The sequence below is a fragment of the Lithobates pipiens genome, unplaced genomic scaffold (assembly GCF_037356315.1).
Source record: "Lithobates pipiens isolate NorthernLeopardFrog02 unplaced genomic scaffold, aLitPip1_a1.2 Scaffold_16, whole genome shotgun sequence".
Taxonomy (NCBI): Eukaryota; Metazoa; Chordata; class Amphibia; order Anura; family Ranidae; genus Lithobates; species Lithobates pipiens.
The window spans coordinates 570673487-570689811 of record NW_027507748.1 but is presented as its reverse complement, the minus strand read 5'-3'; the positions used below and the strand labels follow the sequence as shown (position 1 = coordinate 570689811).

Genomic DNA, 16325 nt, shown 5'->3' with positions numbered 1-16325 from the left:
AATGAGGATGGGGTACAATGTACCCCTACCCATTCACCTGTCAAATAAAGTACAAAAAAAACACAACACACGAGATAAAATAATTTATTGCACAGCTCCGGGGGTCTTCCGTCTTCGGGGGTCTTCTCGCCGGACTCCTCCACTATCTTCTTGTAGCTCTTTTGCTAGCGGAGGAGCCCGGCATTCTTCTTCGTCGCCGCGGCCTCTTCTTCCGACTTCGGGGGTCTTGTCCCCCTCTTTGGTTCTTATTGCCGGGCCACCGCGCCTTCTTCTAGCTCTTTTACAGGCGGTGGCCCGGTCTTCTATCGCCGCCGCCTTCCGTTCTTCTGTTCTTCTCTTCTTCTTCTTCTTCAGATGTTGCCTCGCCGAGTCCTCCGCTCACAATGACGGGGACCGGGCACGCGGCGACTTATATAGGGACAAGGGGAGGGGTCTTCGGTGGATGTCACATGGGTTCATGTCACATGGGTTGATGTCACATGGTGACCCCGCCCCCTTACGATGTCACAGTCCCGGAGGATGCTGGGACTGTCGCCATGTGACATGAACCCATGTGACATCCACCGAAGACCCCGCCCCTTGTCCCTATATAAGTCGCCGCGTGCCCGATCCCCGTCATTGTGAGCGGAGGACTCGGCGGGGCAACATCTGAAGAAGAAGAAGAGAAGAACAGAAGAACGGAAGGCGGCGGCGACAGCGGCGGCGATAGAAGACCGGGCCACCGCCTGTAAAAGAGCTAGAAGAAGGCGCGGTGGCCTGGCAGAAGAACCGAAGAGGGGGACAAGACCCCCGAAGTCGGAAGAAGAGGCCGCGGCGACGAAGAAGAATGCCGGGCTCCTCCGCTAGTAAAAGAGCTACAAGAAGATAGCGGAGGAGTCCGGCGAGAAGACCCCCGAAGACGGAAGACCCCCGGAGCTGTGCAATAAATTATTTTATCTCGTGTGTTGTGTTTTTTTTTTGTACTTTATTTGACAGGTGAATGGGTAGGGGTACATTGTACCCCATACTCATTCACATAGGGTGGGGGGCCGGTATCCGGGGGCCCCCTTATTAAAGGGGGCTCCCGAATTCCGATAAGCCCCCCGCCCGCAGACCCCGACAACCAACGGCCAGGGTTGTCGGGAAGAGGCCCTTGTCCTCATCAACATGGGGACAAGGTGCTTTGGGGTGGGGGGGCCGCGCGCCCCCCTTCCCCAAGGCACCCCCCATGTTGAGGGCACGCGGCCTGGTACGGCTCAGGAGGGGGCGCTCGCTCGCCCCTCCTTTCCTGGCCGGCCAGGTAGCGTGCTCGGACAAGGGTCTGTTGTGGACTTTTTTTTCGGCGTTGGGGTTCCCCTTTAAGTCCATACCAGGTGGCGGGGTCAGCGATGTCTCCTTTGCGGGCCCCGCCTACCTGCAGACCCGCTCAAAATGAGCAGACTTTTCTCCGGGCGGGAAAAGTCCGCTCATTTCAAAAGTACAGCGGACTGGCATACACACGGCCGGATTGTCCGCCGAAATGCGAGTCCGACGGGAAGATTGGAGTGCAAAACTTCTTTCTAAGTCCGCCGTACTTTCGGGTCAAAAAATATGCCGGAGGCTACACACGGGGGGATTGTCTGGCGGACTTGAGTTTGCCGGACTTTTCCACCCGCTTGTTTGATCGTGTGTACGCGGCAAAAGAGGTTTTTTAGAATGCTGGAAAATTTGTGACTAAAAAAAGTTCTCTTATCTCTAATGCCCTGTACACACGGTTGGACATTCCGACGACAAAATCCGTCGGATTTTTTTCCAACGGATTTTGGCCCAAACTTGTCTTGCATACACACGGTCGCACAAAGTTGTCGGAAAATCCGATCGTTCAAAACGAGGTGACGTAAACCACGTATGACGGGACTATAAAGAGGCCAGTAGCCAATAGTGTTCGTCTCGTAATTTATTCTGAGCATGCGTGGCACTTTGTCCGTCAGAATTGTCTACACACGATCATAATTTAAAAGATCGGATTTTGTTGTCTGAAAATTTTAGATCCAGCTCTCAAACTTTGTGTGTCAGAAATTCCGACGGAAAAAGTCTGATGGAGCCCACACATGATTGAATTTTCCAACAACGCGATCTGATCGCACATTTTCCATCAGAAAGTCCAATGGCGTGTATCAGGCATAAGAAAACTCATACTGTTCTTTTGTGAAATATACACATCTAACGGAGAGGAGAGAGATGAGCTGTCAATTACAGAGTGATTTATCATCAAATCTATCTTGCAATGTTAAGGAAATGCAGACTATATGCAGATGGTAGAAAAACAGCAGGTCCTTCAAACACCTATACACAGATGACATGCATCATAAGGGCATGTATAGTTGTGTGTGGCATACACTAGCTGTAAACTGAGGTGACCCGAGTGTGCTGGTGTTAACAATTTTAAATGCCACACCAATGCACCAAAAGTGACCAGCATTTTAGTGTACTACAACTCACAGATGTGAACATAAGTAGAGCAACCAGAGTTTCTTCTAAATGATTTAGATACTTGTGTTGCTATTCATTTTATTTGTACATTTATGTGAGAAATAGCATAGAATGGTAATCTACAATATATTACAAATGTCAAATAATTGAATATGTATACAAAATATCTGTGCACAATAAACTTCAATAAACAAGCTGCAAATGCCAAATTGATTAATAAATCATTCAAAATGTGTATAAAATATGTGCTGCGCATGTGTATAATAAAAAAGAAAAAATGTATAATTAAGAAAAAATTGTAAAGACAAAGGGGGTTATTTGCGAAAGGCAAATCACTGTAGATCCGAGGGAGACATGCAAGGAAAATAAAGAACAACATTTTAGCTTGCACATGATTGGATGATAAAATCAGCAGAGCTTTCCCTCATTTCAGATCTACCACTCAGATTTACAGCGACTGCACTTCCAAGTGTACTTTCAAGCATACTTGCAGTGCACTTGTAGTGCAAAGTGGATTTGCCTTTCGTAAATAACCCCCATAGTCAAAAAATTTGCAACTTGGTCCAAAATAATGTGTGACAAAATTCAGAAAAATAAAAGGAATATCCACATGTCCTTTTGATGTATGTCATAAAATGTCCTTTTATGTGTGCACCTTCACTAACCTCTCTCAGGTGTTATCTCACCTTGATTAGAAAACCCTCACTACGTAGGTCAGAATTAATGTGTTCCTTTCAATTCCAGGACAATACAAAGGCTGATGGAGGATATCAGCATCAAAGGTCTCATCAAAAGGATTCCACCACATGGATCACTGAGCCCCAGCAGGGTTTCTGACAAAACACCCCTCTCATCCAGGTATAACCCCAAAAATACAGAGAAGATGCATAGTGCTCACCGTTTTAACTTTACTCATGAAACCATATAAAATAACAATGTTAAGGAACCAGTTTAGAGTGGAGTCTGCAATCTCGAAGCAAACAATAGCAGTAAAAACATACACGAGTACTGCGGTGTGACTCTAAGCCGGTTTCTTAACATTGGCGCTTGTACTATTCAGCATTGTGTATATATATATATATATATATATATATATATATATATATATATATATATATGTGTGTGTGTGTATAATATAATTCTTGTATCAACAGTGCATACAGCATACAATTAAAGGCAGACAAGTTGGCAACATTTCAGGTCTTTATATCACAAAGGTAAATAAGAAAAACACATATTAAGGACATAGGTCAATCTAAAAAGCAATTGAGCAAAGACATAAATGATTACTGTCTGAAACTTTAAGAAGTAATCTGAGGAAAGACCTTAGCTTAAGTATCGAAAATTCAGCAACATCAAGCTTGCGACTGAAGAGAAAACATATGCTGCTAATGGGGAAACATGGGGGCCTCCATCAATTTTACTTTATATTGTGGGTAAAAAGAGAAAAGTCAAAAGTAGGAAAGGGGGGGTGGGGGTAGTGATTCTGAACTGCAAGCCTGCAAGCTCTCTGTTTATCCTGAGCTGCAAGCCAATAAATCTTTGTATCTACCAGAATATCGAAATTGCATCCAATAGAACCATGCAAACCTCCTGCTTCCTAAGGGTAAGAGTAGGTTCCTCCATCACTTAAATATCATTCACAGATTTTGTCTAGTGACTGATTGTGGGTGGTGAGGTGGAAATTTCACCATTCTGGGATACATGCCCTGGCCGTGTTTACAAGGTAAACCACCAATGAATGACAATATTTTTATCTGGAGAGAGAACTGAAATGAAAAAGACAGGCTGCAGGGTCTTGTTCAAAAGAGAGGTTGGTGAGATAGAGGATTAGAGCACACACGGTCTGCCAAAAGGTGAATCAGTGGACAAGACCAAAAAATATGATACAATGTGCCCCGGTCGGCTTTGCACCTCCAGCAGGTAGGGGCAACCTCTGGGAACATACAGTGCAGTTTCGTGGGGTCTTTATACTATCTTGTTAACAATTTGTAGTGAGTGTATACTGTATATTTTTTGTGGTTTCATGAATAGAGTTAATTTGGTGAGCACAATGCATCTGCTCTGTCTTTCTGGAGTTATACTTGCCTAAGAGAGGTTTTATATTCTGAACCCTGGGGCTCAGTGATCCATGTTGTGGAATTCTTTTGATGAGATGTTTTGATGCTGATATCCTCCGTCTGCCTTTGTATTGTCTTGAAATTGAAAAGGGCACGTTCATTCTGACCTTTGTAACAAGGGTCATCTAACCAAGGTGAGAGAACACCTTAGAGGGGTTGGTATTGGTGCATGCATAGAAGGAAAGTTTGTGACATACATCATGAGGATATGTGGATATTCCTTTTATTTTTATGGACTTTGTCGCACAATATTTTGGACCAAGTTGCAAATCTTTTTGACTATGTCTTCAAAAAAGTTTCTTTTCACTTCTGTACATATATGGTTGAGCACATTCCCATATATAATTGTATGTATGGTGTTTTATATTTTTTTATTATAAGTGCAGCACATATTTTATACACATTTTAAATAACTGAATAGCTGTCAGTTCGAAACACATTTACATGTAGATTCTATAATATTTTCTTTGTACACTTTTTAGCAAACTTTTACAAAGTGCCTGGAGCTATCGATCCACTACTTTGTGGTAATGGCACAGATGCTGGGTAAGTAGCCTACTGTTTGTTCTTCCTGTTGGTAAAATGTTGGTAAATAAAGGTAATTTTATGTGCACTTGGTCATAAAGGAAACTACCTTAACAACAATCTGAGTAGTTTTAATAGTCTAATTTGGTAGTTAAAGCTAGCAATCTTTTTTTTTTTTTTTTTTTGAATGTTAAACTTTTTTATTTTATTTGCTTTATATTCAGATTTACAAATATTGCCACAAAGTAATCACATACAATAATTCCCCTTACAGACAAATTTCCCATATCCCCCCCTCCCATCCTCCCTCCCCCTATCAACCCCCTCCCATTCCCTCCGCCAATAATATTCCATTCACAAGTTATACAAAAGAAAATTTTAAATAACATCAAACTTAAACAAATTACTCATTCCCTTCTCCCATCCCCCTCCCCACCTTACATTCATTCCCTCCTTCATCCATCACTCTTGCAACTTACTCACCCTTTCACATTACTCACCCCACTTTCCCCATATTTTAACAAACTTCCCATAATTACCTCTTTTCCTATATATGTATTCCTCCTTTTTTATGTTATCTTTCACCCTTTCCATCCATTCCTTTACTGTAGGCGCTTCCCTCCTCTGCCATTCGAACGCAATTAATTTCCTCCCCTGAAAAAGGCATCTAATGACCGCTGTGTGGATATCCCTTCGTACCTCCTCTTCTTCTATCAATCCCATTATACAGATTATAGCTTCTACTTCCAATGATAACCCAAACACCTTATTAATTTTCCCTATTATTCCTACCCAATATCTATATAATCTTGGGCATCGCCAAATCATATGTATTAAATCTCCTCTTCGGTCCCCACACCTTTGGCATTCTGCATCCTGTCTACTTCCAAATCTAAACAATTTAAGAGGAGTGTAATATACCCTATGGATTAAATACATTTGAGATATACTATTTGATGGAGATAAGGAAACTTTCGCCCCCAGTGCCAGAACCTTTTCCCACTGTTCTACCGATATTGGGCCCACCTCTCTTTCCCATTTTGCCTTTTTTTTCTCCTCTATTACCCCTTCTTGTTCTGTTCCCTTTAGATACCTATAGATCTCAGAAATACCTCCTTTCGATATATTATAGCTTATGATTCTCCTGAGTGCAGGCATCTTACTCCATTCCAACTTCCTGTTTCTAAATTGTGCCTCTAACGCATGTTTAATTTGTATATAATTAAGGAGGTAATAAGCCGGTAACCCATATTCATCCCTTAGTTCCTGAAATGTTTTCAGTCTCCCGTCCTTATATAGTTGTGCTAAGAAGTGTATGCCCCTCCGATCCCATTCTACTAATCTCCCCATTTTCTTAATTTCCTCTAAGTTTTTATTTTCCCATATTGGTGAGAATTCTGTATATCCTCTGTACCCCAATATTACTTTTACCTCCTCCCAACACTTTACCATCAGTTGGACTGTGGGGCAGCTGGTCCTAAATGAGTCGGCTTCCACGGCTTCCGCGACCGTATTATGTGGAGTATCCCTCCCCAGGGGTCCACCCCCCCTTCCTGTCACTGCCACCAGGTTACCTCCCCTCATATACTGTAATTGGGCAGCCAGAAAGTAGTATCTCATATTAGGTAGTGCCATCCCACCCATTTCCCTTGGTCTCTGTAGTACTTGTAAGCTAATTCTTGCCACACTGTTCTTCCATATCACCTCTCTAAACAAACTTTCCATTTTTTTAAACCAATATTTTGGAATCCAAACCGGTGAGTTTTGTATAACATATAATATTTGAGGCATCCACACCATCTTAATTAAGTTGCACCTACCGGCTACTGACAAGGGGAGGTTCTTCCATATTCTAATTTTACGTTTTAATTTTGACATAAGTGGAACTAAATTCCCTGCTATATACTGCCTTGGGTCTGCCGTCATATTCACTCCCAAGTACTTCATTTGTTTAACTGTTTCTATTTGGGATACCTGTACTGGCAGTGGGGTATCGAGGGGGTCCATTGGTAGGAGGGCAGATTTTTCCCAGTTAATTTCAAGTCCAGAGAAATACCCGAATTCTTTTATCAGGGTCATTGCCGCCACCAGTGAGGGCCCCGTGTCCCCTAATAACAGCAATACATCGTCTGCATACAAGGCAACCTTTTCCTCTTCGTTCCCTCTTTTAAACCCCCGGATATCCTTCGCCTCTCTCAAGGCTATAGCCAGAGGCTCCATCGAGAGGGCGAAAAGCAGGGGCGACAAAGGGCACCCCTGTCTTGTCCCCCTCTCCAAATGGAACCCCTCTGAACATTCCCCATTTATTCTCACTTTCGCCCTAGGGCCTGTATACAGTACTCTTATCCATTGCATAAATCTCGGACCAAATTGAAATTCCGCCAACACCCTCCTCAAATAATGCCACTCCACACTATCGAAGGCTTTTTTTGCATCTAAGGACATAACTGCTCTATTCCCTTTGTTTTCTGAAGGAATCTGAATGTTTAAATAGGTGCGTCTCCCATTCATATTTGTGGACCGCCCTGGGATAAACCCAGTTTGGTCCTGATGTATTAGTTTTGGTATTATGTTTTTTACCCTTGTTGCAAGTACTTTTGCCAAAATTTTAACATCTGAACACAATAACGATATAGGTCTATATGATGCGGTCTCCAATTGGTTTTTCCCTTCTTTTGCTAGGACCACCACTGTGGCCTCCATCATTGATTGCGGCAGCTGTCCTGCTTCAAAAGCACCATTGAACACCTGTAGGAGAGCCGGTAAAAGTATCTCCCCAAATTTTTTATAAATCTCTATCGGCAGTCCATCCGGGCCTGGTGCTTTCTGATTTGTCATTTCTGCTGTTACTTTTTGCAGCTCCTCCAGGGTCAATGGTGCTTCCAAGCCCTCCCTATCTTCCTCCGACAGCCTGGGTAATGTTATTTTCCCAAAAAATTCCTGCATCTCCCCCTCTACTTCAGAGTTTGAAACTTTATATAGTTCCTCATAATATTTTCTAAACTCTTCCACTATTTCAGGTGTTGACTTCCTCATACCTCCCTCCCTGTCCAATATCGCCGGTATTATTGGGGACGAACTATTTGATTTAGCAATCATTGACAATACCCTCCCCACTTGTTCCCCTTCGCCAAAGAAGGACTGCCTCTGGAACTGCCTTTTCTTCTCTTCTTTCTCCCATATAAGTCTTTTATATTCTACCTGATTTTTCTCCCATTCCTTGGAACTTTCTTCTGAGGGGGCCCTTATATACCTCTCTTCTGACCTCCTTACCCTTTCTTTTGCTTCTATTTCCTTTGCTACCCCATTCTTCTTAATCTGTGATATCTTTTTTATTAGTTCCCCCCTTAAGAAGGCTTTCAAGGTATCCCACATTATTCCCAGGGACGTAGATCCCACATTTATGCTCAAAAATTCTTTTAGATTTTCTTTTACCCCCTCCATGTTATCCATTAGTTCTAACCAAAATGGGTTTATCTTCCATTCCCTTCTACTACATCCTCTCCCTATTGTCATTAAAAACATTACCGGTGAATGGTCCGAAATTCCCCTTGGCTCGTACTCCACTTTCTCCACCATCCCCAGCGCCTCTTCATTACACAGCACCATATCGATCCTGGACAAGGTGGAGTACGTCTTAGAGTGACAAGAATACTGTTTTTTTAAGGGGTTCCACCTTCTCCATATATCCACAAAACCCGTTTCTTCACAGAATTGAAATAACAACCCATTAGGTCCCTCCCTACTACCGACCTTCTGTGGGAACCTATCTATTTTTTGATCTATTATCATATTGAAGTCCCCTGCTATTATGACTGGGATTCCAGGCTTATCCTTTATAAACTTCAGCAGTTCATGTAATATTTCTGCATTAAATGTTGGTGGGATATACACAGTTGCAATCACACATACTCTATCTTCTATACCACAAAAAAGGAACACATATCTCCCTTTAACATCTACGATGCTCTGCCTGCAGGTTAGGCCCGACCCAGGATCTATTAAGACACTCACTCCCCTTGAGTAGGAAGTGTATGTAGAATGATATTGTATCCTATATTTTCTGTGTCTTAGCACACTGATTGTATCATGGTCCAAGTGGGTCTCCTGCAAACAGAGCATCCCATAATTAACCATATTCCCCATGGAAAATAACGCATGTCTCTTCAGCTGTTCCTTCACCCCCCGTATATTCCAAGAACAAATTTTAACCTTTTTAGTGAAGTTCCCTACCTTACTGCTTACTCCCATATTTGAAACCTAAACCACAATATCATACTTTTATTCTCCATTCTACGTGCTTTCTCTGTGTTTTCACATGTGATCTCCCCCTTGCTTTTTTCTTTTTTCCCTGTGCTCCAAAATTTTAATCCCACACATATTTTGTATCTCATATTTACCATATTTCTTATGCACATTTTACACACATTTTATATAAATTGAGCAATATTCTTTCCTTGTGCCTCTCTTAATTTCATTTTCTTGTGCCCTTTTTCCCTGACCACCGTATTCAATGCAATTTCACCCATCAACTTTATACTTAAATATTTTTTTTTGTGCAATTAATAATCCTTTACCATGCCTACCTGTATCCTTTCCTATCCTTTCAACCTCCTTTCTCTCGCTATCATTCATCCATTCATACTCCCCATCCCTTTTTTCTTTCCCCTCCCCAACCCTCCCATGCCCCACTTGGGGCCCTTCTAAGGGGCTTCCAACATGACCGTTTTTACCTCCCAGGGTGATATATCCTCCCCACCTACTCGCCCTACCCACCCACTCCCATAACTCTTATTTCTATAACAAAAAATAGTCCCCATTACTGCCAAAAAAAAAAAAAAAAAGAAAAAAAAAAAAAAAGGGGGGGAGGGGGGAAGAAGAGAGGGAGGGAGACAAACAGAGCAATATGGGGGCATTCCCTCTTAGTCCAGAAAAAAAAAGAAAAAAGGGAAAAAAAAAAAAATGTCCATTTTCTTTCTGTTTTCATATTACAGCATTCCCCTCTGTTGCAGCAGACATTTATTTTCCTCCAACCACGACTTAACTTCTTCTGGACTACTAAAAAATGTGTTTTCCCCAAATGCTGATACCCTCAACTTTGCCGGATAAAGCAATGCATAGTTCACTTTAAGACTCTGCAATTTCTTTTTGCACTCTATAAACTTGGCTCTCTGTCCTTGCAGCTCTGGGGAAAAATCCGGGTACAATGAAATCTTTACCCCATTATATTTAAGGTTACGCAGTTCTCTTGCTCTTTGAAGGATAACAACTTTATCTCTATAGGACAGCAATTGGATGATTATGGGTCTAGGATGACTTCTTCCTTCCACCATCCTAAACGGAATTCTATACGCCCTTTCAATTGCAAAAAATCTTGATAGCTTCTCACTCCCTACTTTATCCTTTATCCATATTTCCATAAATTCAGCAAGATTATTGCCTTCACTTTTCTCCGGGACACCTAAAACTCTGATATTTTTCCTGCGTATAATATTTTCCATATTATCCATTTTAGCCATACACAAATTTAACTGGCCCTTCATCATTTACATCTCCTGTTTCAGCGGGAGTACATCATCCTCCACCTGGCTGACTCTCTCCTCCATATCTGATATACGGGCCGCAGTTTTCTGTACTTCATTTTTAAGATTTATCCCGTCTTCTCTTATCTGCTTTAATTGGTCTGATACATCATCCAATGATAATTTACATGTATTCACCGCAGAAAGAATTTCTTTTAGTGATGGTTCTTTACCTTTTGCCCAAATTTCTCCTTCTGTACTTATCTCAGTGTCCCGTCCAGTCCCCCTCTCCAAGGAGAGATTGCTCACGGACGCTTGTGCTTCGGATATTCCACCCATTACGCCCGTAGTGTCCGACCGGACTGCCATACATATTGCTTTATTTAAACTTGTCGGCTCTATTTCGGTCGTCAAGCCCTGGCTTTTCCTTCCGACCGTTTGCACGGCTGCAGTACTCTGCGGCCGCCCCTCTCCGACTTGCACGTTCTTTTTAGGTGTTTGGTTTGGGGTCTGATTAGGCGTATGGGCATATCGCTCCAGTTTAGAAGCGGCGGCAGCAGCAGCTACGCCTGTCAGCCCGGTCGAGTGGCCAGCCTTATCTTTGGAACTACGTAATGTTTGTGATCCATTATGTGTGGTCGCCTCCTCCACCCCCCTTTTCCTAGTCATACCTTCGGGTCTTACGTCTCTTCCACCGGGGGGGGGTATCGCTCAATCCCTCCCTTCGCTTTGATTCCCTCTCTCACAGGGTTTCTTACGTGGGGATCGGTGTTCCTCTATGGGAGAGCTTCCTGTGGCGACCTCCACATATCTCCACTGTTGCGCCGTTCGGTCAACCGAATGTACCGTTACTCTCGCTTTCGTGGTGTCACAGCTTCACGGCGTCCCCTCGTTTCGGCACCTCAACGCTCGGCTTCTCCTTCCCTCCTCCTCCTCCACACTACCTTGGCAGCATTAGTCTCTGGAGCGAGCGGTAGGTCTGAGCCCGCCGCGACCTCTCACCCTGACATCCGGTCACGCCCCCAAAAAAGCTAGCAATCTTTAGTTATTTACAGTATGTACTTTTTCTTTATGTATTGTACTACTCAACAAAGAAGAGCATTTGTATCTGTGTTAAAGTATTCCAGTTAATGGATTTTAAACTTTACTGATTCAGCTCCCAGTCACAGCAGCTGTATGCCTCAACCAAGGTCAGTACACTACGCTTACCCCCTCTCAGGACAATCTGTCTACTCATGCCCCAGTACACCAGGCCCTTGCACCGCAGCAAACTAAAGACAACGCTATGCAGATAATAGACAATACACCTTACCATGGGGCTGTTACCTCCTACCAAGTACACTGCCCCACAGCTGCAACCCAACATTACAATCAACTCTAAGCCAGTGTCAGCGGTATGGACACCTTTGCACCACCATGCCCCCCAAAGTTGCTTAATCTCAGCTCCACAACCAATTAAACTAATTTTGCTCTGCATGCAGCTGTGCATCCAAAGTCTGAAAACACAGATATGTCGCCATTTCTGAAAATACATGCTTCACAAACGGCTCACCAAGATAGATCTCACCAAGTTCAATGAGAAACCTGAAAACTAGAGGTTGGACATTGACTTTCAAAGTCACAATGAGTGAACTACATGTCACAACTACAGAAAACAAAATCTTCTTATCAGATGGCTAGGTCTTCAATCTGCTGATTTTATCAAAAACCTCAAAGCTGTTTGCATTTACAATCCTGCAACAGGTCTTAACGCTGCTTGGGGTAGACTTGAATGTAGCTCTAGCAGCCCAGAAGCCATAGAAGATGCTTTATTTAAAATGTTGCAAAGCTTCCCACAAATATCTAGCAATCACAATCTTAAATTTAAAGAGCTCAGTGATCATCTCTTGGAGCTTTAACCTACCAAAGCTGATAACCACATACGTGGCCTCAGTTGCCTAGATACTGCTCGTGTGGATAACCCAATACTCTCCAAGATACCTTATGGTATACAGAAAAAATGGGCATCACTTGAAGCAAGTTAAAGAGAAGAAAATAAAGTTTCCTTTCCTCCCTTTTCTTACTTATGTGAGTTCATTGCTAGAATTTCAGATACTAAGAATGATCCAAGTTTTTCTTTTGAGGAGTCCAACCCTCTTGGTCCACCTTCTCTAAGGCCTGAAAGCTCACGTATTTCATATAGAGACCACAGAGGTTCAGTGTCTGTGAAAAGGTCTGATATTTTCCCTGCACCTACTACAGTTCCTCAAAAGACTGATCAGAACAAGAAAATCGAGAACTCAAATCGCCAATGTCCCATACATTATAAACCACACCCACTTAGGAAATGCATCAGCTTCAGAAAGAAACCCTTACAAGAATGCAAAGGAGCTTTTAAAGAAATGTGGGTTTACTTCAAACGCTGTACTTCCACAGAACACCATGCTAAAGAGTGTAAGGTTACATTTAAGTGCATAGAATGCAACAATGATGATCATACAAAAATAAATCCCTGGCAGAAAACACCAGGGAAGCATAGGGGTTACTAATGGTAGCAAAAGGATCATAATAGAGTGCTATTTAAGAAAAATATAATTTATTGATATCAAGCAGGTAAAAAAGCAGTGTACAATGCTGCCAACCTATTTAACAGCTTCAAAAAAAACATTGGTTTCCACATCAGCACCACTGTTGGATGCATAGGAACATGGACACCAAACAAGAACATGAAACAAAACAACATAAACATAAATCAAACTGCACGTTCGAACGACTTCAATACGCAGGTGGGATGTCATGCATGAATAATCACTTGGAGAATGTCCACCTTTTCAAAGTTCCTAAATTGGGGAGAATGACATCCAATCTGTGTATGGCCCCAGGGGGAAGGAGCTGGTGGGTGATCGTTCCAATCATGGGATAGGAGATGAATTACTAGTGATTCGTCATGGACAGGAAGGAGTATAAATCCTCCAGTTCAGGGGAACTGTAAATGCAAAGTTAAGTAGTAGATTAATGTTGACAACAGGAGTGCTCTTAGACCCGGGAACATAGAGTCCTGCAATAATTGACATCCAGGTCTAAGGAGACATTTCTTCCTATGTATCCTCTTTGTTCGTGTTTGTATCTATCACTCTGTGAGGCAGCTTGCACCACCTTGTCTCGGCTCCTAATCTCGGGTTACAGCAGGGGTTGCCTCGTGTGGCATCACATGACGCTCGTGACGTCAATGTGTTTCGCTAGGGGAAGTAGCGTAGCACATGATGATCATGTGCAAGCTTTTTATCCATTTCAAGAAAGTCCCACTCTGTCCACAAATAATACCCCCAAAGCAAAGCATGGCGGGGTGAGTACAGACCAAACATTGCCTCGTACTCCAGTTTTCTCTACATGTACATGTCTGTGGAGAAGGATTCTGTGACAAATCCTGTGGCAAAAAATGCTTAATTCATGCACACTCCAAGGGTAAACCTGGAAAAGCTGTAAGACTATATATTCATAGTTTCATAGTTGGTAAGGTTGAATAAAGACACTAGTCATCCAGTTCAACCTGTGTGTGTTCATGTCGATAATCATTTTTTTCATATCCCTGTATATTGTATTCACTAAGATGCACGTCCAAGAGTCTTTTAAATCTAACAATACTCCCTTCTGACACCACCAATTGTGGAAGAGAGTTCCACATCCGACCCCCTATGCAGCTTAAGTTAAACAACTTCTCCTCCAATCTCATTGAGTGGCCCCATGTCTTCTTTTGCCGCGTACACATGTAGCCGTCTATCCGACGGACTTAGTCTGGTGGATTTACTGCCAGACTGTCCGTCGGACTTTCCGAACGGGCTACTTGCCCACACACGGCACTTTTTCAGCGGACTAATACGGCGGACTAAGTCCGCCGTACTATCCGCCCTACTTTTGAAATGAACGGACTCGCCCACACACGCGGAGGAAAGTCCGCTCATTTCGAGCGCGTCTCCAGGTAGGTGGGGCCCGCGAACGACACGTCGCTGGCCCCGCCGCCTGGTATGTACTTAAAGGGGAACCCCAACGCCGAAAAAAATCGGCGTGGGGGTCCCCCCAAAGTCCACAACAGACCCTTGTCCGAGCACGCTACCCGGCTGGCCAGGAAAGGAGGGGCGAGCGAGCGCCCCCCCCCCCCTCCTGAGCCGTACCAGGTCGCGTGCCCTCAACATGGGGGGTGCCTTGGGGAAGGGGGGCTGCGTGGCCCCCCCACCCCAAAGCACCTTGTCCCCATGTTGATGAGGACAAGGGCCTCTTCCCGACAACCCTGGCCGTTGGTTGTCGGGGTCTGCGGGCGAGGGGCTTATCGGAATCCGGGAGCCCCCTTTAATAAGGGGGCCCCCGATACCGGCCCCCCACCTATGTGAATGAGTATGGGGTACAATGTACCCCTACCCATTCACCTGTAAAATAAAGTACAAAAAAAAACACAACACACAAGATAAAATAGTTTATTGCACAGCTCCGGGGGTCTTCCATCTTCGGGGGTCTTCTCGCCGGACTCCTCTGCTATCTTCTTGTAGCTCTTTTGCTAGCGGAGGAGCCCGGCATTCTTCTTCGTCACCGCGGCCTCTTCTTCCGACTTCGGGGGTCTTGTCCCCCTCTTCGGTTCCTCTGCCGGGCCACCGCACCTTCTTATAGCTCTTTTACAGGTGGTGGCCCGGTCTTCTGTCGCCGCCGCCGCCTTTCCGTTCTTCTTCTTCTTCTTCTTCTCCTTCTTCTCCTTCTTCTCCTTCTCCTTCTTCTTCTCCTTCTTCTTCTTCTCCTTCTTCTTCTTCTTCTTCTTCTTCTTCTCCTTCTTCTTCTCCTTCTTCTTCTCCTTCTTCTTCTCCTTCTCCTCCTGGAGATGTTGACTCAAAGCTCTCTCCGGCCGCAATGCCAGGGACACGCTGCGCGGCAACTTATATAGGGACAAGGGGCGGGGTCTTCGGTTGATGTCACATGGGTTGATGTCACATGGCGACAGTCCCAGCATCCTCCAGGACTGTGACATCGTAAGGGGGCGGGGTCACCATGTGACATCAACACATGTGACATCAACCGATGACCCCGCCCATTGTCCCTATATAAGTCCCCGCGCAGCGCGTCCCTGGCATTGCGGCCGGAGAGAGCTTCGAGTTAACATCTCCAGGAGAAGAAGAAGAACGGAAGGCGGCAGCGACAGAAGACCGTGCCACCGCCTGTAAAAGAGCTATAAGAAGGCGCGGTGGCCCAGCAGAAGAACCGAAGAGGGGGACAAGACCCCCGAAGTCGGAAGAAGAGGCCGTGGCGACGAAGAAGAATGCCGGGCTCCTCCGCTAGCAAAAGAGCTAAAAGAACATAGCGGAGGAGTCCGGCGAGAAGACCCCGGGAAGACCCCCGGAGCTGTGCAATAAACTATTTTATCTTGTGTGTTGTGTTTTTTTTGTACTTTATTTTACAGGTGAATGGGTAGGGGTACATTGTACCCCATACTCATTCACATAGGGTGGGGGGCCGGTATCCGGGGGCCCCCTTATTAAAGGGGGCTCCTGGATTCCGATAAGTCCCCCCGCCCGCAGACCCCGACAACCAACGGCCAGGGTTGTCGGGAAGAGGCCCTTGTCCTCATCAACATGGGGACAAGGCACCCCCCATATTGAGGGCACGCGGCCTGGTACGGCTCGGGGGGGGCTTGCTCGCCCCTCCTTTCCTGGCCGGCCAGCATGCTCGGAAAAGGGTCTGTTGT

The 16325-nt window shown here is 44.4% G+C and overlaps 1 protein-coding gene across 5 annotated transcripts in view; it reads left to right on the top strand.

Annotated features, from left to right (window-relative positions):
• The window catches only part of SCN8A (sodium voltage-gated channel alpha subunit 8), a 323320-nt gene that overhangs the window by 182529 nt on the left and 124466 nt on the right, over positions 1-16325 (top strand). For all 5 annotated transcript variants that reach the window (XM_077483715.1, XM_077483713.1, XM_077483711.1 and 2 more), the window contains one exon: positions 5054-5117. In XM_077483715.1, coding sequence (XP_077339841.1) covers positions 5054-5117 — 64 coding nt within the window. The remainder of the gene's footprint in view (positions 1-5053; positions 5118-16325) is intronic.